This window comes from Talpa occidentalis, unplaced genomic scaffold (genome assembly GCF_014898055.3).
Source record: "Talpa occidentalis isolate TD23 unplaced genomic scaffold, MPIMG_talOcc4v2.1 talOcc4.7, whole genome shotgun sequence".
Classification (NCBI taxonomy): domain Eukaryota; kingdom Metazoa; phylum Chordata; class Mammalia; order Eulipotyphla; family Talpidae; genus Talpa; species Talpa occidentalis.
Window position 1 is genome coordinate 61,839,873 of NW_023605083.1, and position 25,908 is coordinate 61,865,780.

A 25,908-nucleotide genomic window follows, 5' to 3' on the forward strand; every position below is an offset into this window, starting at 1 on the left:
GAAGGGGGGAGTTGACTGATTGACATTATGTGAAGAGATTCTTCCCATGGGAGCTTTGACACCCTGTTTCTTACTCTTGTGTTGGTTTCTGAGACACCTCCTAGCTGCACCACCTCAGGGTTTACTACTGAATGGTATGTTGAGAGGCCAGCCCTCTCCTCCTCCTCCTCATGCCACATTCCTCACCACTCCCTTATCTCTAGCAGGAGCCATGTAGCTTCGGCGCCCCTTCACCACCAGCACCACCAAGAACTGTAGTCCTCAAGCTTGTGGCCATTGAACATTGGGAAAAGGCAACTCCACCACCTGCTCTCGTCTAGCAGGGCGCTGCCTCCCGGGAGAGGCTGAGACATAAGCACTAGAAAACACATGCTCTTTCAGACACAGAATCCCTATCTGCAGCTGCCTTTTGTTTCTAGCTACTGAAACTTTCAGTATTCAGGGATGTCCTAGAAACTCTGTATTTAGCATAGAATGCACTAGACACGTATTCCTGAGGTCTCATCTGGTCTTAGTGGCTTGAGTCTCCATTTCATTTGATTGGAGATTTCTGGAATTCCTCAGTGGAAGTTGGTAGTTCTGCCAATATGCTTGGATTTATTATATCTTGTCCCCAAAGCTGTCTCTCCAGCCTTACATTGCTGCTCTGTTCTTCCCATGGGCCTCTGTTAGCAATCTACCTCTAACCCCTCAGGACTGGGTTATCCCAAGTTGATACTCTGTCTGGTTTTGCCATGTGCAGGTTTGGGGCCCAGTCCCTTCATGTAACTCCCAACAGAGGGACTAAGTCAGAGCCTAGCTTTAAGAACAACGGCAGGTCAGTTCAACCTAGAGACACAAATGCAACTTCACACACACATGGCCACACTCAGATCCTCTGACTCAATTCCTGGCCCATATTCAGGGGGTCCTGCAGGCTGATTCATAGCTTTCTCCAAGTCACCATCATCTCAACTATCCACCTTCCTTCCATCCAGTGGAGGACCTTCAATCTTGTCTGACCGACCAGGGTCCAAATGGCAACACACATAGGGTCCAGGTCTCACTCCAACCTAAGGCCTGCCTGTCTACCCTGGATTTCTCCTTCCTTCTCCCCAATGGATATGAAAAAATCTATCCCCTTAGGGAAACTGTACCCCCCCCCCACACACAGAAAGTGTCCTTTGATCTAAGAACATTATAGTTCATTTATCAGCATATATTGGATTGTTGAGATTCACATGTGAGTCAGCAAACCATATAGTTGGTGTAGAATTGAATTTACCCTAATCCTTATTCTGTGTCTACTCATGGTCCTTTCCAGAATGAAATTTAAATTTAAAAACAAAACAAAACAAAACAGAAACCTGACAGAACTAAGAGATGGTCAACAGGGATGCTGAGGATGGAACAGACAGAAGAGATGTAAGGAGGTAGGGGCTAAGAGACTGATGGGATCCTGGGTGGCGAGGGAGGGCAGTGAAGGACACTGCCTGAAGGCCTGGATGAATTGTGTGCCAAAGGAAATACAGGGAACAGGTAAAACAGCTGATGCACCAAGATGAGAACTCTGTTTTGGACATGCTGAGTTTGAGGTGATTGTGGATGTTCAGTGGAGAGACGCAGCAAGCAGGTAGCTGTCATCTGCAATGAGTGAGGGGCATTCCAGGATTCTGTGACACGGTCGTGGTCATGATACAGGAAGGAGTCAGCTCACATAGAAGCCAGTTTTCTAGACTTTTCCTTTGTTTTCTCACTCACCTCTGAGAGATGCACTAGTTCTCTTTGTCTTACCTCAGTGGTTTCCTTCTTTCTTCTATTTCCCCTGCACATTTCCTTCAGCTGAGCCTGTGGTGAATCATGGTGTTTTTATTTGAAATCTCAGAATTTTCTGCCTGAAATGCCAGCCAGGAAATTGAAATTGTGGGTTCAAGTCTGAGTTGTTTATTATTACTATTATTTTTTATTTTATGCCTATAAAACTGGTCCTGTGAATGAATCAGGTATCTCACATTATATTTATATTTCAGGGAATGAGCCCTAGATCTTTTACGTCTGTGGAACACACATTTCTAGTTTGATGTCCCATCTTTGGTCATTCCCACCTAGTTGATATGGCTTTTATCAGCCTCTCTAGTTTCTTCCCCCTGAAGTCATTGTACTTAGAATCTAGAGCTTTCTGATGAATCTTTTAATACATAATGCAGTTGTGGGCTTGAGCACTCTGGCCGGGATCCCTCTTACCTCAGCTACTCTGCTGAATGCCAGTCGCTGGGCAAATGCTTGTCTTTGTTTACCCTGATCTTCTCGTGCCTCAGCAGCCCATTATGTAGGGCAGCAAGCTGCTGTCTCGGCAGTGAACCCATTGGGTCTCCCGACACTGTGCCTAATTGTATTCCCTGTTCTCTGCTACCAGATGCAGTAAATTACATTTCCTCCCAGCTCCCCAACCTGCCAATCCTCTGTTCACGAGCAGCAGAGCCTTCACCTGGGCAGGACGGGACCAGCAGAGCAGCTGGTAAGTGCTGGGGAGCTATTTGGTTTGAATGCTCAGACTGGCCATGAGGCTTACATTTCTCTGAGCTTTATTAATGAGGGATGCCCAGATATCCTTACGTAGTGGGACCCTGTCCTCAACCCAACCTCAGGGATAGAATTTACAGAGGCCAAGCAGGGCAGACCCTGGGCCCTAAGGAGTAAATGAGGACCAAATGGGAGGGATTATTTAGAAAATCAGTTTTCTCTCCAGCTTCAGAGTCGCCTGTCTCTCCTTTTTGTGCTCTTATTTTATCTGTCCTTATTCTCAATGTTAACCTAAACTCTGTCCCCAGGGATTTTTATTTTCCATATGTATGGAATTGTACAATATTAAATGAATTTTAATGGGAGCTAGGTGGAGAGCATTTTCAAAGTGTCTAAGTGCGTTGCTGGAATCCATTGGGAACTGAGCTGTTTATATATTATGAACATATATTTTCAAGTCTTCCCATTTCTGGAGTTATTTCTTAGCTACTGTGGCATATTGGGGGCGGTGGAGTAGCAATTTCAAGAACATGTTTCTGGCTAATGTTTCTTACAATTATGAATTTTAGAGAATAATGCGTTCATGGCTGTCAAGTACACAGAGAACTGTGATTTGCTCTGTTCAATGCGATTGTGACTCAGAAATCAGAACTAGAAGGATGTGAACAATAAACCTCTGTACCTTTTGCTCTATGCAGAAATGCACTGAGGGCCAGGGGTTAAATGAAAAAAATGAAATGCCCGAGGTTACGTAGTTAGTGACGATGTAGGCGAATTCAAACATGAACATCAGATTATGCTTTATAGAACCTAGGTAAGTTTATGTTTAAAAGAAATCACACAATGGGAATTTTTATAAACCACAGGACAATCATGAACTTTTAAGTCAGAGGAAGTCTTTTATAGAGGCCATCTAAATACTTTATGAAACAGATACTCTTAATTTTATTATAAAAGTGAAATAAACCAGGAAAATGAATATAAGAAAGTGAAAATCAAAATCAACAAAAAACTATGAACCAAAGACACTTTTTGGGGGGTGGGGGGCGGGAGGGGAAGGATTGGGGTCAGAATGGGGCGTTTGCAATTGTATGGGGGAATATAAAAATAAAATTTAATATTTAAAAAAAAATAAAAAAAAATAAAATGTGAATAAGGATCATAAAAAAAAAAAAAAGTGAAATAAAATGGCAAGTAAGTATATCCGTTGTTGTCATGTGCACTGATCCATTTTAGGATCTCCTGCCTCTGTGAACATCTTAGCATATTCCTTTTACATACAGACTCACAGAATCCTAGAGTTGGGTGGGACTGTAAGAGGTATGTGGTCAAACCAGGGCACGGGCCACAGAACCCTGGACAGTAACAAGATGGATACAGCAGAAATTGCAGCCTCCAGTTGTCAACAAAGGAATTATTAGCAGTGTCCTAAGCTGCAGCCTCCTTTGCGTGCTCCGAGGTGCCCTTTGGAGCTCAACTCAGGTAATAACTGTTTAAAAGTCACGCCTCCCCACTTGTTATTAGAGGTGAGGGTATAGGCAGGTCTCATCCTTTAAGCCTGCCCGTCTGTGCCAATGCAAGCGTCTCTCATTTTCTTTTTTTCTCTTTTCCTTAATAAACTTGCCATGTGCTGCAGAGGAAAAAAATAGAGATGTGGATGTTGAAAATTCCAAGTAGTTGTGGCTGAACAATTTCTCATTCCTTTTACATGTACCTGCACTTCATGCAAAGAATGGACGGGCTCAGGCAGAGACTAGGCACAGTGTATGAGAACTAATTTTTAAGAGATTTTAAAGGGATGTGAGCAGTGTTATTAATCAAGGAGTGTGAAGTCAAGAGCGGTGTGCTACTGGGATTTTAGTGCTGTGTGTGGGAGTACACGTACTGTCACAACCTAGCATCCTGCAGACCCTTATGTTTGAAGATAATGCAAAGTCGTTAGCATCTGAAATAACAAATGCTTTCTTTTTAAAAAGGATCTTTTAAAAAATAAGTTTGCATGTGTTTTTATTGATTTGTTAAGAGCTCATTTGCATAAAGACATCTATCCTGGAAATGTATGTAAGCAGAGTTGTGAAAGGAGTTGCATTTGATGTAGTTAACTCTTGCCCAGGCTGTTTTGGGAACAGAGTGTTCAGATTCCTTACCAATTATGGTGAACAGGGACTACACAGAGCGTGGATAGCAAGCCAGCTAATGACACTTGTCACTAGAATTCTCCTACATACAAGCCATCCTGTTTTAGGAATGCCCATTTGGAAATTTGTATAAACTGAGGGCTATTTTTATAAATGTCACTTGTCATTATCAGCAGTATGACAAATATTCCGGTTGTTTAGAGTTTGAGAGGTTTAGAATTCCGTATAAATTGGTGTTTATTTTTCTATTTTAATTTTAATTTTTTGTTGTAGATTTACAACACTGTATATGATTTAGGGGAACAGTTTCACAATTCCTCAGATCTCTGTCACCACATACGCCCACCACCAAAGCATCCTTTCCTCTAGCTCTTAATGGGTATTTATTTGGAATCATTGCTTTTCAGAATTAGGAGGCTTCGCTTCCCTTGTTCAAACATAGAAGCCGAGGGGAGGCCCTCAAATCACGCCGTGCCCCGCAGTGGCTGGCGCTTAGTCTCCCTTCGAGTGGTCCAGTCTGTCTATGATTGGCTCTGTGGGGAAGTCCTTCCCTGATGGAGCTATCATTCCTTTGCCTTCACCTTCCACCCATTGGCGCTACCCCCTGGAGCTACTCAGAACAATCTAAGTTCTGATTTCCCTTTAAGTTTTGAAAACGACTATCATTTCCTGTCTTTCCATATCCCTTTGTGTGCATAGCCCCAGTCTCTTCAGCTGGTCCCCACATGATGAGACTGCTCTAAGACATCCCTGCCCCCCGCCACCCAGTCCCTCTCTGAACACTACTCACCCCACGTTGCCTCTTGTCTTTCTGGGCAATGCTCAGAGCTCCCCAGTGCACTTGGGGGGGCGGGTGACCCCCCCTCACAGAGCAGAGCAGACCATGCCACTCAGATCAGGGCCTTTCAGCTTCAGCTTCTAAAGTAAAGCCGCTAAGTCACTTGACCGTGTTCAGCCTCAATTTGTCATTAGTGTAGTCCCTATTCCAGAATCATTTAGGGTGAAGCATGCAGTCTACCCCACACCCCCATATACATACTGTCCCTCCTGCCCACTAGAACCTACACAATTCTTTATTTCTCCGTCTCATAAAGCAAGAATAAGAATGAGCCATGCCCCTTCTTGTCATTGTAGATTTGATGCTACTGTCCAGTGCCGTCCCTTGTGAGTGGTCAGGGGTCCCATGGAGTTTCAGGAGAGCTGGAGGGAAGGTGGGGAGTGAATGAAGTTGGGGATCTGGTGGTCAGGCCTTGTGTTGTCTCCCGCTTCAAACACAGATGATCTTCCTTGCTTATGTTTACATATTGTATTTCTGTGTCAGCTTTCATTTGAAAACAGCTGTAACAGTTTTGAAAGCAGGAACCTCTCATCTGTTTTGTCAGTACTCTTTAGAGTGCACGGCTGTGGCACTTTACTGCCTCCCTCTTCTCAGTGGATTGATTGTCACCTTAAATTGGAAAAGCCAGCTCTTGTTAGTTTTCATCATTTCTCTGATTAAAACGTTGCACCAAAGTCAGAGGCATGTGGCACACCATTAGGAGGTCTTCTGGCCCTCGGGAACCCTAAATCGACAGCTATGAAGCGTGGTCATCCAGCAGTTATCCTGACACCTACGGCATATGTTTCTGTAAAGGAGTGAAAGGGACTTGATGATTCAGACAGGCTGTATCTTTGACATTTTCCAACTCGCTCTAGAGACCTTGAACACAGCCAGCGAGTGGGGAGGAGCTGAGTCACGGGCTTCAACACTGGTTGGGTTTCCCAATTCATGGAACGCAGTGACATGTTTTGCATGATCTTGCCTTGACTCATGTCCCCCCACCCCTTACTTGTGTCAGGTGTTCTGCCCTAGACTTCTTCCAGCACTTACAGTTGCTCACTGCAACAACTGAAGGTCACAAGAGAGCTCACAGAGCCAGGGGAGTGAGTTTGAACTGGAGTCAGGCATTCTAGGCTCCCACACCCATCTCTGGATCCTGCAGCACGCAGACACAAAAGCTCTCCATTCCACCCTCACCCTGGTTCTAGGCAGGGGTCTTCCCCAGGAGCCTCCCATTCTAGCCCTCTCCTGGATGTTTTCTGAACCTAGAGATTGAGATTGTCAATCTCCATTGGAGTCTCTCTGCACTTGCAAGGAGGTTCTATTGACAAGAGAGTGATGAGGGAGCAAGAACCAAGAAACCAAACACAGAGGCCCGAAGTCAAAGACCCAGTTCAGTCATTTGTTTCTCTCCTTTTGCGGAAACTACCCACTTTGGTTCTCGTTTTTCTTAATGAAATGCACATTTTACTCCGCTGCCTCACTGGGTTGTTGGACTCCCCAGAAGGCCTCCTCCCATGAGCAACACCCCCTCCTCATTTTTTTTCCAATAAGATGAGCACAGGCACTGACCCTGTGACCCCCGCCCCTGCACAGCCTGTAGTGCGCTTGCGCCGTGGGGAAGCTTGAGGGCACACAGGGCAGAGAGTGCTCTTGGGTGAGAGATGAGGGCGTGATGTCAGTGAGATGTCTTTTCTATGCACTACTTGGCAGCAGTGAAAAGAAGAGTTTTCAAATTGTGTACATGAAAAAAACATTGAATTTAAAATGTAAGCCTTATTTTCCAACTGGTTATATTCACCCTTTGAAATAGTGTTGGCTAAGAATCAGAGCAATATATAAATGCTTGTTGTAGACAACACATTTAAGATAAGCATTCACACTTCCTGTGTGGTTTTCTGAATGTCTAAATAACACTCTCATATATGTGTCCTTGAAATCTAAATATTGTCTTTGTGTGGTAAGTCAGAGCTTCTCAAAATGTCCACTGAGGTACTCCTTTCTAGAAAAGAGAGTGAAAGCAGACAAGGGTTCTGAGACTAAACTCTGAAGAAAGTAGCTAAAAATTTATGGTTCCTTTGAAACGTTGTTTTTCTGTGGGGAAAAAATATAGATGTTGTATTTTATGATATAACGTATCTAGGCTTACTTGATTATAAAATGCCCTAAAATGTTATACCTTCACAGTCTACAAATATTGCAAGAATAGAGTACTACATGCCAATATAAATATGTAATCCTAATTAAACCTGTCACATATGATTGAGTCCCAAAGTGATTTCACATTCAGCAAGATATCGTTCAAAATCAGAAAAAAGGAAATATTAAAAAGTGGGTTTTTTCCTGGAGGCTATTAAAAGGAGTTCAATTCAGATCTCCACCCAGAAGCTCTTCTCATATTTCCTTTCCTTTCTTTTCCTCTTCCTTTCCTTTCCTCCACATAGCACTCTCTCCAAACCACCATCCATCACTACAGCCCTCCATTCCCTCTCTGTGCAAATCCTAACAGCTTTTATTTACTATGTCTTCCACTAAACTCCTGCTTTCTCAGTTCTTTATTGTATGGATCTATTTCTTTATTGTATGGATCATCTAGTAAAGAACTTCTCCTTTCTGTCCAGTTTCTGATTCTATGAACAGGCAAAGACAAAATGAGATTTGGGATAAGAACGGTGGAGAGGGAGAAACAGGACCAATAGTTACAGCATTCTCAATGGTGGGTAGAAATAGAGGCTTGTTTTCAAGATGCCCATGTTCATAATTTGTATTTTATTCCATAGGGATATAAAAATAGAAGTATCTGTTTTATACTTGGAATTGATCATAGGTCAGAGTGTCATTTTGTTCACATATTACTGGAAGTTTGGGGATCATTGAATATTGTGCCTACAACTGACAATCATTATTACCTTTTTTATTTGTAAATATGTCCCATGAGTGTGTTAATAGTGATGGGACATAATATTTCACCTAAAACTGTTGTGCTTTTTAGTGTAAATGTATTATTGAAAGAACAAACTTTTGGAGTCCATACAAAATTTTAAATGCCTATTCTAGTTCTCTGATGATACATCTTTTGGAAAATCAGGAAATAATTGAAACAAGTATTTCTCTTGATATGACCATAATTGTGTGAGCCCCTGCAGCTCAAGAACCAATAGTGGTTGACCTCCATTGTGTCACTTAAGGAAACTCAAGATTTTCATGCTAAATAAGTGAAACTTTCAAAATGGACACAATGAAAATCAGCATTGGATTTTGCTTCACAAACTTTTTTGTTGAGCATTAACCATAAACAGATTGTATCTTATTATGCAAACAGATGGAACAATTTTATTGCTGTTTTTATTAACTAGTTCAAACAGTAATTACTGTGTGTACTTTTTCATTGGTGTCATATTATACAAAGTGTTTCTGACTAGATTAAGACAACCAAATTAGACTTTTTAATTAGTAGTATTTGTTTCACAGATGTGTATATCAGGTAGGAGAGGAGGAAGCATAAAAGATGTCAGGCAAAAATAACGAGCCTACACAGATCCTAAAAATCAATGGGAAAAATAAAACATCTCTAAAAGAATTCTTCTACTGGGCAGAAAGTATTTACATGCCTTCAGACAGGTTCAGAAGAAGTGCTCAGGTTATCTTAAAAGAGAGATGACTTAGAAATGGAAGGCTCAAGAGAGCTTGTGGAAGAAGGGGCAGTGACCTGGACATTGATGCACAACCATAGTGGGATGTATAGAAGGTCAAAAGATGGAAATCTTAACAAAAGCAGGACATTTTTGGGATGGTGTTTGGTTGCACGAGGACAAGGGGGTTGATATAACAGAAGAAAGAGTGTTTGAATCTTCTTAACGTGGATGGGGGACTTGTAGTCATTCAGAAAGGGATAAGGACACTCGGCTGTGGTAACAGAGATGTGACGTAGGACACACGTGCCAGTGGAGAGGGATAAAGAGCAGCAGAGGCAGACAGAAGAGCAGGCATGGAGGTGCCGAGTATCCTAGAACAGCAAGAAGTTTGCTGTGTTTGGAGAGTGTGTGCAAGGAGAGGGCCTGCACGCCAAGCCTGGAAAGTAGGCTCGCAGACGAATTCTGAAGGGATCGTACCCCAAGTTGAGGGGTTGTTTATTCTATACAGACACAAGGAACCAACAGCAGGTTTATAAGGTAACTCTGTGGGCAGGACAGAGCATACAGGCAGGGGCCACCATAGGTCTACATCATATGGTCTTTGATTTTTTTTCTTTGTCTGAAATTTATTTTCTTCTTTCTTTTCTTTTCCTCCTCCCTATTTTCCCTTTCCGCAGTCTTTAAAAAAAAATTCTTTCTCCTCATGTCATTCAAAAGCAGGGTTACCTTTAGCCCTCTGACCATGAGAGAGAGTTGTGGCAGGTGAATAGGAGACCAGGCTATTGTGCAGAGAGCAGGAGAGACTCAGTCTCCATCAGTGGTGATGGAGAGGTGCTGAGGAGATGCCTGAAGGTAGTCCTGAAGTAGAATTAGTTACTCCCAGCAGTTGTTTGGTTACAGGTAATTAGGAAGAAAAGGACAAGCCAGATGTGACTCTAAGATTTCGCTCTTGAAAGATGGGTGGTACTGGTAAAGGAGTTTTGGGGAAAAAAAGTTGAATTCAGTTTTGAAGCTGCGGAACTGGATGTATTCATGGATCATCCAAGGGTTGGCAGCCTGGGGACAGTTGGCTCTTGGGTCTAAGGTCCAGTTTCCTCCCATCCAGAATGTGCACCTCCCAGGAAGACTCTGAGGTAACAGATTTGAAAGGATGGTGTGTGTCACCAGGTCCACAGCACAGGAAGGAGATGGTTCTTAGCAAGGCCACACTGGCAGTAGGGTTGGGGATGAATTGAAGAGGGCGCAGGAAGTTGGGAGGCTTAGCAGGAAGACCAGGTAGGAAGCTCTTGCAGAAGTTTAGGGAAGAGGAAGAAACTGAGGACCTCAGGTGGAGTGGTGACAGTGGCACAGAGAGATGGCCACAGGTGGGACAGCTAGTATGGGCCAGAATCACGAGGACTCAGCACTGTGTGCATGGAAGAAGAAAGAGCTTCTGTGATCATCTCCCTCAGACTCTGGTGTCATGAGATGATGCTTCCTCTTGTTCTTTTTCCAGACCTTGTTTTAGAAATCTAGCTACGGAGTGAAGTACTCACAGGACATATAATCTGACCACTTTGGTAGCTTTTCCTGTTTCCTAGTGCAGTGGAAGATAGCCATGTCTCACCTGCACAAATTCTCCTATTCTCCATTAATTCTTTGCCTAGTCTCCATTAATAATAAAAGGGGAATGTTGGGAAAACAGGAGAGCACTGGTAAAGAGTTTAAAAGCAAAAAGATTTAAGATTTTGGAACTACCTCTTAACCAAGGGCTTTAAAATTGCCTGTGAGCCTCAGGTGAGCTGTCCGTCAAGGTGAACTGCATGTTGCCATCCTTCCTGTTCCTCCTTACACTGGATCTCCACAGCCACATAAGGCCTTATTTGGGCAGGTCTTCTTTAGACGTAGGCATTATATTCCATTGAGATCCGGTCACTCTGTACCTCTTTCTTCCCAGTACATTAAGCTGCTGTGGTCAAACACATACGTAACCACCTCTGTCCACACGTGCACGCACTCTAACATGATGCTTGCCACTTAGACTAGGAAGGGCACAACACCTTTTTTGTCTGTTTGGCAATTAACCATTCACTGGCTTTTTTTGTTGTAACATGCACTTCCTTTCTCTTGTTTTCATTCAAGCTGTGTACGCCATGGAAATTAATGTGGAGAAAGACAAACAAACAGGAGAGACCAAGATTCTCTCTACCGCCACGATTGGCCCAGAGGGGGTCCATCAGAGAGGAGTCAAAGTCTGTGATGATGGTACCAAAGTAGTGTATGAGGTGCACTCAGGAGGCACCGTAGTAGAAAACGGAGTGCACAAATTAAGCGCCAAGCACGTAGAGGAGCTTATTCAGAAGGCTGGACAATCAAGTTTGAAAGGAGGGCGCGTGTCAGAAAGGACTGTGATTGCAGATGGGAGCCTCAGCCACCCTAAGGAACACATGCTCTGCAAAGAAGCCAAGTTAGAGATGGTACATAAGTCTAGGAAAGATCATTCTTCTGGGAACCCAGGGCAGCAGGCCCAAGCCCCCAGCACTGGAGGCCCCGAGGCAAATTTGGATCAGCCAGTCACCATGATTTTCATGGGCTACCAAAATATTGAGGATGAAGAGGAGACTAAAAAGGTGCTAGGCTATGATGAGACCATCAAGGCTGAGTTGGTCCTCATTGACGAAGACGATGAGAAGTCGCTGAGGGAGAAGACAGTGACGGACGTGTCCACGATCGATGGGAACGCGGCCGAGCTTGTGTCCGGAAGGCCGGTCTCCGACACCACAGAGCCCTCATCCCCAGAAGGGAAGGAAGAGAGCCTGGCCACAGAGCCTGCCCCAGGTACCCAAAAGAAAAAGCGCTGTCAGTGCTGTGTTGTCATGTGACCACTTCTTTCTTCCCTGTTCTCCTGGGCAGCCTCTGCTCTCCACCACTTCCGTAGACCTCACTGTACCACTAACTGCAATACTGTGAACTGGAAGCAAACACCTGCCTTGCCTTGCAGTTGGATTGCTTTGATCTCTTTTATTTTTTTCCCTTTCATTTTTTCCTCCAGTTTCCTCACCTGAGAGAAAACGTGCATGTGTGTGCTTCATTCTTTCCAAGAACTCGCTTTTCCTCTACACCTTTCCTTGTGTCTTCAAGAGTGAATCGATTCCTTACTGCTCGATTGGAATGGACTCTTCATATCAGCCAGTTATATAGTAGCCTTAATTCACTTGACTGGAATTGAACCCATAGGCACTGGGGGTTTCATTTTATAATGTGTTCCTATAATGTAGTCACTCACCACGTCGCTAATTTCTCACTGGCCTCCTTTGCTGTGGATCTTTGCTTCTTATATCTTGTGGGGCAAAATGCTGTTGGCTCTAGCTGGTGTAGCCAAAAGCGGACCTTACTTAGTCTGTCTAATCTAGGGTGATGCTTTTTGCTGCCTTACATAAGCTTCCAGATTACAGTATTGTGCATCTATGGCATTCCTTCTGTTAAAACTCAAATGAAGTGGATGTAAAAGGAAAGAACCCAGTTCTTGTCAGAGCTGAAATGTAGGGACTGATCGCATAACCTGCCCGTCAGCAGCTGTCTCTTTCTCTTTCTATGGCTTACCTGATGGACCCTTTCTATACAAAGCACCATTTTTAATTTTCTAAGGACATGAAACAAATATTATTTTAAGCATCAGTAGTAATCTCCAAACTTAGGCAAACCCATGAGGTTTGCTTCTATGATCTCAAAGAAATGTAAATTTTTATATTGTTTCCTTTTTCATGGGTATTTTCTGATCATGTTAATCTACTTTCAATGAAGGGATCATTTTGAGGAGTATCTCTGCAGCGACCACATCGCTCCAACAGTCTCTCTGGCTGGCAATGGTCACTGTGGTGCTCCCTTCACTGTGGATGGTGCTGTAACTGCATTCCCTGTTCCTCTCTCCTGCCGGTTGATTACAGAGCCTTACATCTGGACTCTTTTCTTTCTGTCCCCATGAGAAAGAGAATGTCCCCAGAACATCACTATGGAGGTTTAAAAGGAAACTTTAAAATGTCAAAAAAATTTTTTAAAGATTAAGAAAGACTTATCTTCTCGACATTAAATATTTAAACTCATTCAATAGATACTGAGTGGCACATAGCCTTTTAAAGTATTGTTTCTTAAAATTCTGGGAATTCCAGAAAGTGAAAGAACAGTTTTTTCTAGAACACAATGAATACTTCTTAAAATAACGTCTTAGCTTTCCCCCAAAGGAGCCAGCCACATGTGGAACAAAACCAAATGGAAGCAATTTAGTAAAATAATAATATAATATAGTAGTGAAATAAAGGTATTACATTTTAACTGATATTAATAACTGAGGTATCTTAACTTTATTTCCCCATGTTCACAGCATTGTTGCAAATCATTCACAAAATTATCTGTGTTTCATAGAACATAATTTCAAAGAGCATACAGTAAGAACACTGCATCAAGTCTAACCTCTGTGGAAAGGAAAATAAAGTAGCTTCAGAGAGTTTTATTCAAAGCCAATTAAATTTGTCCTAAGTCGTTTTCTCAATGCTGAACTACCTGTTAATATTTTTAATTTCTTGGCTTGAAATTATAAATACTCCAGTTGGAAAGGGAAAAAAACAATTATTTCAAAGTTAATTTTTCTCAAATAATTACATTTTTAATGAACACATTTTATTACCAATATGTAAACAAAAAAGTTTTTAAAAAGAGATAAATAAAGGACCTAGTAAGTTCTGTTTTCTAAGATGATTCCATCCACACACAACTTGGTTTTTAAAATTATCTCTAAACGTCAGTTTCACTGGAGCAGCTGCAATTAAATAAAACTGCTCTATTACCTAGAAATAACATTTGGTTTTGTTGGCGCTAAATCTCACTGTTCTCAGCTTCACATTCCTCAGTAAATGGTCAATGAAGCATCACTTAAACATCAAATAAAATGCCATCAAAATTTACATAGAAAAAGTTTCAATGTTTTGGACAATCTGTTATTTTAATTTCTTTAGGACAGAAGCAATCTAAAAGTTTACCATAGTTTAATATATTTTTTTCTCACTTGGAGTTTAAAACTATCTTGGGCTTGCTGCTGGATAAACAGATAATTTCCTGAAATGTCCTACCCCTCAATAAGTGAGCTAGCTCTTCAGGAAGGACAGGATCTCTCCTCGCACTGCAGCAGTCTTCGTAAGAGCCAACCAACCAGTGATCTGCAGTCTCCTTCATCCATTATTATTCTAGGAATTAGCAAATTATATGAACTAGACTTCTGTTTAACACTACACTTATTAAATGGTCCTTAAAGTAAGATGTGTTGCCTTTATTAAGGTGCTCTGTGATGACCGCTGTGGGTGAAGGTGTGCTTAAATGTGGCATATACATGTTCCTATTTGGCATTATTTTCCTGTCGTAATGGAGGAGTCAGGCTCAGCCAGTACTTTTATGGGATGAGACCTATAATCCCACCTACAACAAGTAGTGAAAATATAAACTGATTTGCAATTGTTCTGCCTTCCCTGATGTTAGTGGCATTCTCTCTGTGTAAACTTTATTATGTATGGTGTCACTCCCTTCAAAAACACAGGGTATTGAGTTACATAAACAGACTAATTAGCGATTCAGTAATGAAGCTGCAAAATCTTGTTCCTTTTTAAGCTAGTGGTTAGTTAGGCTTTCTTTTAAAGCATATAATCAGTTCCCTTTTAAGAGAAAGGAGGACTATTTCCCTTGTTTATATAGAGATTTTTAAGTATAAATTTTATTTAATTAAAGATACTTTAATTGTGAAAATTTAATTTAACAATTAAGTTATTTAAAATTTAAAGTGTTAACCTTACATACCCCGAAAAATCTTTTTCTCCAGTTTCATTGAGAGATAATTCGCATATAGTACTGTAGACGTTTAATGTATACAACACAATGACTTGAATTACATATATTGTGGATGAAAAATCTTGATGACTTATATGTAATTGACCATTCCTTCATTTTTGTTCCTTTAATATACAATAGGACAAACTAAGGGAAATTTTTTTTTACCTTGTACCTTTTTTTACCCGTAATTATTTTTTTCCTTATATGAGCAACAATTATTAGCCTCTAAATGTGATTTGATAATGTCTAGCAATGTCACTTAATTTTGGGAGTAGAAAGGATGAGGGTCTATGGAATTCCCTTCAGGCCAAAACAAAATGTGTGTTCTCAAGCCTCTTGAGAAACCTAAAATTATTCAGACCTTCAGAAAATTCAAATTTTAGACTAGTTACTTGCTTTGACTCCTTTCTAAAATGTTGATTCAGATTCCCACCAATTCATTTTAATTTCTGGTGGTAAATGTTTTTTCCCCCATATTCAAATAGAATATTTCAGTTAAGGTCAAATTTTTATAAAAGGGGAAAAACATGTAAGTATAGTTTCCTAGGTACACTATCATCTCTGGAGCAAAACATCGAGGCCAATTATGAAGACAGCTTATTTCTCTTCACTTTCTGTAAATTTCATTTCAAGGTGCCCTTGACAATGATCATTGATTTAATGCCAGTTAACCAATGGGTAGCAACAGAGGAAGGAAATATGGTGGGCATCAAAAATCGAACCGCTACACCAGTACTTCTTTTTTAAAAAGCATTAACCCTGTCCATTCAACATACAGATGAACACAGACAAAATATGCACTGAGGACTTTTGTTCTTACCTAAAATCTAGATGCTCAGCCAAATCTGCCACTGGACCCAGGGTAGAGTTCAACTCACCAAAGGGCCCATTCTCGTAGGAATATTCTCACCTCCTGCGGTGTGGGCTTGTTTACAGTGAAAATCATTCCAAGGCTAGCAGCTTTACATTGTATTTTTGCAACATACACGTTATTGAAACCACACATTCTCCCCATATTTAAGAAGTTTCAGAAATTTTGTAAATATGCACTCTTTTATTAGCTTCTTATTTTACTAATGAAGGTATATTGAACTCCACTGATTAGGACAGGACCAGAAAATACCTTTTGTCCTGTTGGCTAGTACTGCCCAGCAGGTATATGGAGTCTGGAACATATCACAAAACAGCTCGAGGTAATGAGCAAAATGAGAGCTTTTGTTCTTGCTGCCAGTTCATTCATTGTGTAGTCCTCTTCTGGGGTTATCAGAAAAACTTTCCTGCATTTTCTAAGGGAAAAGTCTTATTAGGAGCACAATGCAGTCATGTGTCTGTGTTGTCGCAGCTGCAACAAACTCCGTAATGAGGTCCCATTTTAACAAAAACCAAAATACTTGTTATTTGAGTGTAAAAAAGTGTAGGATAAAGATTACATCCTAAAAATTGCAATGGAAAGTTTCACTGGGGATTCTTAGACCAGTCTCGCCACCCCCACCTCCCCACTTCATTTTTATGTGTCTTAAATAGGCCTCCACTTCCCTCTGCTCTCCTAACACAAGACGGTCAGAATTGTAGCACAGAAACTTGCTCTCAACATGAAAATATAACATGTAATTTTGGGGACCACAGACTTTCTGCATTAAAGATCTGGACAGCCTTAACTTTTATAAAAAAAAAAAAACAACAACAACAATTTTTTCAATGTTCTCTTTTACTAGCAGGAAAACAGTGTTTCCTGATATGAATGACTTTTTTATATTTTGTGACTATTTTCTAAGTTTCTACAGTTTGAGGTGTGAATGGTCATCTCCCCATAATGCCTCTTAGTCATTGCCTGGGCTTTTTTTTTTTTTTTGCAATTCACTACATTTTTATCAAAAGTAAAGCATCTCTCATGAACCATGAAATTCTCCCTAGATTTCAGGCAGTCCGTATGGTGTAAAAAAAAACAAACAAACAAATAACCAGGAATACAGAAAGAAAAGAATTACAGGGTGGCTTCCTTTTCGTTTTCCTATGGTTAATGTACTGTATGGTATATATGTTTACAGAATGTATCTGCCTTGTGATGTTAACAAAATGAATGACAAAAAAGTTCTGATGTGCCATTTGAAAGTTTGCCTTAGTATCACTGTTTATGTTCTTCTTTTCTGTCCTTTAAAAAAACACAGGTTGTATTCCAAAGCTGTATTAGCACAACATTCTCTTCCCCACCCCTACCCAGTCCTCATCAGAGCTGTGAATTTCATCACAGAAGCCTTGAGGCTGAACCTTGCAAGTGTGGCTCAAGGGAAATTAAGGGGGCATGGCTTGGGCACTGCCTCTGCCCTGTCACTGACCTAACATGTTTCTGTGTTGTCATCTCCCATTTCTGGGACAGGCCACGTGACCTCCTGCAGTCCTTCCCGCTTTGAGGGAGGTGAACTGCGGACCTATCTGGGTCTGGGAGCATATTTTTAAGCACAATTGGCATGAAAAAGCAAGAGAGATGGACTCAAACGGTGTGACTGAGCCATAACTGAGGGGTGTGCCCATTCGTTCTAGTCTAAGATGAGTAGCATGTGGGTGAGAGTAAGGAGTGGCTATAGAAATGGAATAGTTTACATTTATGTATTTTTTTAAGGAAAAATATTTTTATAATGAAATCTATATGCATTATGAAGCTTGAGTTTGACAACACCCTTGATTAACTTATTTCTGCATTCCAGTAAGCTAACTTTCTGGTGAGTTCTGTAGCGACAACCCAGGCCTTGGGGAGCATGAACTAAGGTCCTGTGACCTGGCCCTGCACCACCACTGCATGAAATCCAATGCTTCCAAGCAGTCCTAGGTCATAAGGTCAAACTTTCTGTACCTGTCATTAGATAAAATGGCTTGATAGTTCCCTGGGCTATGCCCTCACTGCTCCATAATGATTTTTTGAAAGTAGAGTAATTTTAAATGCAAGCTAAGTCTGATGATTACCAAAGTCCAGCTCTTTCACACATTTGAGGAGTAATTGCTACATTAGAGATGAAGGGACCACTCACTCTGGTGCATTTGAGTATTACAGGTGATGTGGTGAGTCAGAGCATCTGGCCATCTACCGTCTACACAGAAGTGTGTTTTATGGATTTAGACACATCAGACCAACAACAAAAGACTTAACAGCCTTGCAGGTATCAGTGGGGCTGTGTCATTTTTTCAGAGTTAAGAAGAGATAGGAAAGAGTTGTATTTGTCCACCCATAAAGGAGATTCTGGTTTGTTAGAATTCTTGAGTGTTCCCCCCAACTTTGTGCCACATTCTTAAGTTCCCATCCCAGCCCCTGCAACTTGATTTTGTGAAGGTTTTCACCCTCGCCCATTCCTCTATCTGGCTGACAGAGTGAGTGAAACCTCAGAATCTGCTCACCTCCCTGTTAGGTTCTTGCAAGCAGCTCCTACCCAAGGATAGGGCATTTTTCTTCTACCCTTAAAAACAGAGATCTTTTTCCCAATAAGGCAAGGTTATAAACAGTCTCTGTTTTGACAAAAATAGCTCCTCTGGTTCCCATGCAAATCATTTTAATTCCTGCATCCTCAGAGTCCCTCCCAAAAGCCCAACTCAAGCGCAACTGCGAACATTGATGTCCTGGAGACAGCTCCAGAATGAAAGAACTATGCAAGTGTCTGAAGGTGCTAAGGGAGAGCCACCTTCATCTCTTATTACTAAGGAATCCTCTCTTAATTTCGAGGTGGGGTGGGCAGAAGACCTGCAGTCATTTGGTTTTGCAACGACAAGTCTTTCTGTACAAAGAGGTCACTGGGTTAATGCCTGATGTGAACTGTTCTCTGTACAGCTCCAGCTCCAATTCTGTGATATCCCATTCTGGCAAGTGGAAAGAATCCTATCCTTTGCGGAGTTCTGGAACATTCTTTCCCTCTCTCAAACTCCTGACTTAGGAGGCTCAAAATAATACAGGGGTTCCAGAAAATGTTGTGTCTGATGCAGCTTTTCAGTGAATGTAGATTGTTGATGGAATTTCCAGCTTTAGCAGCTCGCTCGAGATGAGTGACATCTCTGTAAATATATCCACTTTGTGTTTGGTTGGGGGGTGGGGTGGGAGACTGTCGTGCTTATTCTGAACTAGACTTGCTGGACTAGCTGCTGTACTTTGTAACCTGAAGTGTACTTTGATTGTTCTGTCTCCTTCAGATGAAAAACAAAACAAAAACCAACTTCAGAAATAACACTGCCAGCAACAGCCCATGCTGTACTTGTAGCTTCTCTCTGTTCCTCTGTACAGTATTAATAGACAATAAACTGCCTTTTCACTGCATCTACCTCTGTGTGTCTGTGCCCTGATTCTTTCCTCTTCTCACCTGCCATGGTGGGTGTCAGTCCGGACCGCCTGGGGAACGCCTTCGATCCCTCACTAAAACAAAATACTAATTGGACACCTTTCAAACCAGCATGCCTCAGACTCACCTGGGGGAGGCTGCTAAGAATGTGGATGTTCTGTCACACCTCTGGAACTCATATTCAGATTCCTGGATGTGGCCCAGTCACCTGCATTCTTAGCCAATGTCTCCAGATGATTCTGATACATGTAGTACCTGACCAATCCAGGGATTTGTGTGCTCCTGGATGGGAATCCTTGTCTGTCCCAGCTGGTTTCCACACTAACCAGATCTCCTAATGTTTCCTCCATCTAACCTCTTGCACATCTGTGTCCACACCTGTCATCCTTCTTCTTGTTCCTTGCAAGACACCGGCAGTGCCATTAACCGTGATTCCAAATTTGGTTTGCCCCTTAGTAGATTTAAATAGTAAGTCTTCTAGTGCAGCCTTCTAACAGAAGCATCTGAAGACACCTGGCTTTGTTTCTCCTCTTGAATCACAGTATCCTCTATCTAGAATGGAGTCAGCAAACCTTTTCTGCAAATGGACGGGTAGCAAATATTTTTTACTTGGTTGGCCAATTGATCTCTGTCACAACTACTCAACTGTCTGGAGCAGCCATATACTTACATGTTCCAATAAACTTTATTTATTGAGTGTGGCTATATTCCAATAAACTTTGTTAAAAAAATAGCCAATTGGCCAGAGTTAGCCCACAGGCTTGTAGTTTGTTGACCCCTTGCCAGAAAGGTGACCTGGCATATAGCAGGTGCTCAATAAAATGTTAAAGAGTGATTGCAGGAAAGAAGGAACAGATGTGATTCCACCCAAATAACTGTCACAGAAAGTTGTCTTCATTGAGGGTGTGGAATAAATGAGCTCAGCTGAAGAATTCTTATCTGTTTGGGTTTTCTGATAGTTTTTTTTTTTTTTTGGTGATGTCTTTGTGCATAAAAGATAATGGTAAATATTGACACTTGAATGGTGCTTTGTAGACTACTCAACCTGTCAACCTGCCAGGCTGAAATTGTTAGAGTTTCAACCAATAGAAGACAAGGAAGTATGAGGACAACTTGTCCTTTTCAAAAGTGCTGTCAAATGTACAGAATAGGGCGATCAGTATGATGATCCAAGTGTTTGTGAAACTAACTTTTATTTGATCCACCCACACAGCAAGTAACAAGACTTTCTTACATTGCCCTCTTTTTGAAATATTTGAAATACTCTTTGGTGCGTGGACATGTAGACTATGAACACACTGTACATGTGCAACTCTAGGGCATATCGGTGTTACACATTTGTAGTGTAGTACAAGCTGCGTGATTGCACGGGTCCCTGATGTTGTGAGTCAAAGGAAATTCAATTTATACAAAGCACTTTGTAACCAGAAATAGATAACTAGTGTTTACCTATAATGAGAAAGTATCTAATCTTCTGCCAAATGTCTCACCCTTTCCAAATGTAAAGATTAAAGACTGTTTGGGTTCAGAACCAGTATAAAAAGGAAAATTTCTTTTCCTGTCTTTGGGTTCATGAAGTCTTTTGTGTTGAACCATATGAAATTACCATTTTGTAAGTCAATAATGTTGAATAGTGACTTGGGATATAGCTCAATCTAATATTTCTATTCCAGGCATCATTGTTCACCATGGAGGGCAAAAGAGTAACAGATGAACTCTAACTATCACAGGAAGAATTTAGATGAGAAAGAACTTTGAAAGGAAACATGGTTCAGAGCTACTGACACATACCTAAGCCTTTCTCCTTGGTGGGTGAGATTTCCTTTAATCTTACCGCAACCTTTAAGGTATACATGAGGAAATTGGGTTATGAAGATAGTAAGTACCTTGCCCAATGTAACAGAGCTCAAAATTGGAGTAGAGATGGGAGGGACAAGTTTCAAACTCAATTCTCTTCACGTCCTCCACACAGAAGGCTATGTGTCTTGCACACAGTGTGGGTATGCAGCTGATACAGGATACAGAAAGATTTGGATAATGGAGCCATCTATGCAAAAAAGACAAAAAGCACTAATTGTCATATTGACCTTTGTCTGTTCAAGCAACTGCTCTGTAAGAACACCACCCCCTGGAGGACGGGAGGTGTCTCTGCAGCACTTCCGTCCGTGAGTGGAGGGAGAGGGTATAACCATACATTGTTCTCATTGCTTGATGGTTATTCTTCCCCATTCATAAAATGAATTAGCAAAACTGCCCAAAACAACCATGTATAGTGTAGTAGTGGCATGTCCATCTCTGACTAGTGAAGGTAGTTTTGTTGTTGTTGATGATGAAGATGGTATTGCTATTATCACTGTAGTTTCACCCACATCACAGCAGTTAAAAGGAATAATACCCTAAGGCATTGAGCAAATGCATTTTTATCTGGACTTTATGACTCTTCTGCAGTAGTGAAGAGAGCACACTTTCCCAACAGCCCAGCTCTTCTCCTTTTTTCCCCAAATGATATAAACACCCAATTTTAGGGGCAACACACAAAAGCAAGATTTGCTATGTAGAAGTTATGGTTGTAAGATCTTTGAAGAGAAATCATCTGGTGCAGAAGTCACAAAATGTCTGTCTATAGGCCAGATCCTGCCTGCAGTTATGTTAGTTTTGTCTGCATAGTGTTTGTAAATCATTTAAAATTCATTGTCAATAATAAATTCTCATAAATGAGAGAATCTCTAACATAAGATATTTCTCACTTTAAAAGCATGCATTTTCAGCTTCTCCTGACATTTCATAGCTCTGTCAGTAATGGGCCTGTTCTCCTGGCTACCCATTGTCTGCAGCTGATGGTAGCTTGTCTTTTAACAGGAACCACACAGCCACCACTTCCCATTATCTCACTGCTGGCCAGCTTCATTTGTTTCTATCACCTTCCTGGCCCCTGTTAGCGTTTGAATATGTTGCCCCTTAATCTGTTAAAATCTACTCATTTTATGTTTGGGTCAAATAAGTCTGAGGTGGAGATGAGACCCATAGCAAGATAAGAGCAGAGCCAGAACTAGAATGAAACCTTGTAAAGTCAGGAATGGACCACTGAGCAGGTTTTCTGATCACATGCAGACCAGGTAAAGGAGGAGTCAGAGTCCTCAGTGGTTTTTTTGCAGGTCTTTTATTGGGGTTCACCAAGCATATGGCAGGCAGGGGTGCTGGGGGGCTGAGAGGCTAGCAGTCCTCCCAGCCCCCAGCAAATCTTCACTCTATCTGGGCTCTCTGGCATTCTCTGCTTCTGCTTTGGGCTTCTTCTCTTTCGGCTTCTTCTCTTTCGGCTTCTACTTCGGCTTCTACTGGTGTCCCCATGACGCCGCCCTTAAAAGCACAGTCTTAGCCCAGGTGTACCCACTTCAGGTGCCCGCCATCAGGCATGCATTCAGGACCACAGGGTTCCCTCATCTATCCTGATGGCGGGAGGGCAGAAAATCCTGATATTTTTCCTTACCCTACAAACCTCCTGAACACTTTTGGGAAGAATGAGGCTTTGCTCTGTTTGAATTTGAATCTAATAGAAGCATTTTAAAATTCTGAACAGACTATAGGCAAAAAGCCAGTATCAGAAATTTTCTCAAGACTGGTGACCTCATTCACAACTCAAAAGAACAAAAATCCATTTTCTTGTAACAATTTATAATGCATAGATTCTTTTCTCTATCCCTGATATTAAAGGACCAATATAATGTTTTAAGTACTTTGTGATTTCATGTTTCATGGTAAAAAGTTACATTCCTGGAAAAATTAACAAACTTTGTAGTCAATAGTCAAATAGTTCCAGGGGGGCTTCATATTCCTTCTTAGAAAAAATGCCTATACAAAGTCTATATAGATTTAAATTTATATGTGATCTCTCCCCTCCTCACCCATGGCCTTTTATCATGTTCCTGAGGTCATGTGGTCACAGGATAGTAATGTTCTCTAGTGCTTACTTCCTTATCTTTTTTTTTAAAGATTTATTTATTTATGCACACAACAACGAGGGTACAGGCCAGAGGTGCGAGCAGCGAGAGGATCCACCAGAGACAGAGCAGAGAACAGAACAGGCAGAATGACTGAAGTACTCTGCTGGGGGAGCAGCAGGTGAGCCAGGAGAGGTCTGCTGCGCCATGTGGGTAGCTCCCTGGCCGGGGATCAAACTCATGCTGCAGTGGCTGCGGATAGCTTCAAAGGTTGCGTCTTAACCCCTTGTGCCACCACAGAGGCCCCTACTTCCTTATCTTAACAAAGAGTAATAAGAAGTTTCACAATTCAAAGAACTGATACAATAATAATCTTTTCTCTTATGCCTTTTTTGTCATCAAAAAACAAACAAACAAAAATGGTGTTTTCTTTTGAAAAAATTAAACCAAAAACTAATCAAACTTAAGATAATTGTTGTATTTCCCAAATTGTGTTTTCCATTTCTGAGTCACTAAGTATTGAAACTATGAGCAGCAGACCATCTTTTCAGACCAGGGTTCATAGGTCACCACCAAAACAACCTAAAGGTCAATGTGATTGTTCCAAACTATCAGAAAATGCAGATTCCATTTCTTAAAGAAATATTTCAGGGCCTCCCCGGTGGCGCAGCGGTTGAGCTCTGGGTTGCGAAGCTGCCCACAGCCTCTGTGGCACTGGTTCGATCCCCAGCTGCTCCCCGGCCACCGGAGGAGGGTCCCACATGGCGCGCAGACCTCTCCTGCCGCCCGCTGCTCCCCTCAGCAGTGTACTTCGGTCCTTCTGCCTGCTCTGCTCCCCGCTCTGGCTCTGGTGAATTCTCTCACCCTCCCGCGCTTCTGACTGTACCCAGTGCATGTATAAACAAAAAACGAAACAAAAACAAACAAACAAATAAATAAATAAATAAATAAAACATGCCTCTATAAAAAAAAAAATTAAAAAAAAAAATATTTCAAACCAGAAGAAGAGGACATGTTCAATTCACTTTTTTCCCTGAATTCTAGCTGAACCCTAACTATGTTCAGAAACTCATTATTAGATTCTGGCACATGCATTAACTCAGTTTTTCCTAACCTTCAACTTTTGGATATTGCCTAAATATACTTGTCCTGTGTATATATTACCTAGACATATTATTGAATATTTTAAACACTTCTTTTACTTAAATTTATTTTAAAAGTTACTTTATAATTCTGTAACTGTGAAATAAATGTAAATTGACATTTCTTCATTTCCAGCTGTAGATAGTTGTCTCATAAGATAATTATCTAAGGCCAGATAATTATCTTTGTTAAAGAAGGACATTAGGGCCTCCCTGGTGTTGCAGGCAGTTGAGCGCAGCGCTGTGAAGCTGTCCACAGCCTCTGCAACATGGGTTCAATCCCGGCCAGCCAGTGAGAATCCCACATGGCACGGCAGACCTCTCCTGTCTCGCCCACTGCTCCTCTCAGCAGTGTATTTCGTCAGTTTGCCTGTTCTGTTCCCCGCTCTGTCTTTGGTGAATCCTCTCACCCTCCCACGCCTCTGGCCTGTACCCTGGTTCTTGTATAAATAAATAAATAAATCTTAAAAAAAAAAAAAGAAGGAAATAGCCAACTTAAAGAGGCATCAAAAATATGCCTCCCTCCCTGTGAGATCATGAAATAAAAGAGAATCAAAATGGTAATAACTGTTTCACCATGTGGTCAGTGTTATTTAATGCCTTGCTGGTTTACCCCTAAAATATGGGAAATGCTGCCAGATTGCCTCCCCTCAAAAGCCTTCTTTCCTCATTTGTGAAGATTAGGGTGAGCAACAGGAAGTAAGAGCAGAGACACACCGCTGGGATTCAATCCCAGGGCAGGGCAAATTCAAATTATTTCTATTACACCAGCGTGCCTGTCACGCTGTTCCTTTTATAAGAAATGAGTTGAACACACATCAGTAACAAACAAATCCTCCAGTAAAGATCTCCATCATTTAAACAAACAAAAGTAACAGCTGTTCCAGCTAGAGCTATCTCTGGTGTCAGCAGTTTTTCACTGATGAAGGCCAGATCAAATTGGGCTCTTCTGCCTTTACTTGAGCAAAGTTACATCATGAGCTGTGACTTTCCGGCTAGACGGGGAAAGCATGAAGTATGCAGGCCCTCATGGGCCCAGCAGCTGGCTCCACTGTGAAGTACCCCCACCTTCCGCTTCATCTGTGTCTCCTGAGCTCCAGCCAACTGAATCCGGCTCAGACTTCTTGGTTGACTCTTAAAGAGTCAGGGAGTTCATCAAGGCAGACTGCAGACCTAGAGAATAAGTCAGCACTAGAGAATAAGTCTCTTCTTTCCACCTTCTCTATTTTTTTCTGTTGAACAAGTCTTTTTCATGTGAGATGTATTCCCGCCTATAACATGAGTTGAACTTCTCAGTAAGTTCTCCTGGGAAGCACCCTGCAATAGCTCTGTGGTTCCCATTGCTTGCTTGCTGTGTGTTGGAATCTAGGACATTTCCTTAAAAATAACATTATGCTGGGGCCTCACCCCAGAAATCCTGATTTAATTGGTGGGGGTGAGATCTGTAGTATTTATTAAATGGCTCCAAAATGTTTCTAATGTGCAGCTAGGGTTGGAAACAGCCGCACAGAAGAGCCCAGGGTAGGAAGGAATGGGTCCAGGCTGAACACTTTGTCTC

General features: G+C 41.6%; 1 protein-coding gene across 11 annotated transcripts in view; it reads left to right on the forward strand.

The window, feature by feature from the left end:
* Positions 1-25,908, forward strand: part of PALM2AKAP2 (PALM2 and AKAP2 fusion) — a 311,697-nt gene that overhangs the window by 122,699 nt on the left and 163,090 nt on the right. For 5 of the 11 annotated variants that reach the window (XM_054689096.1, XM_054689098.1, XM_037491598.2 and 2 more), the window contains 2 exons: positions 2,396-2,497; positions 11,217-11,912. The exons of 1 other annotated variant lie outside the window; for it this stretch is intronic. In XM_054689096.1, the coding sequence (XP_054545071.1) occupies positions 2,396-2,497; positions 11,217-11,912 (798 nt within the window). Of the gene's footprint in view, positions 1-2,395; positions 2,498-11,216; positions 14,837-25,908 lie in introns of those variants that run through there. 5 more of the 11 variants (XM_054689100.1, XM_054689101.1, XM_054689105.1 and 2 more) reach the window with 4 other exon arrangements.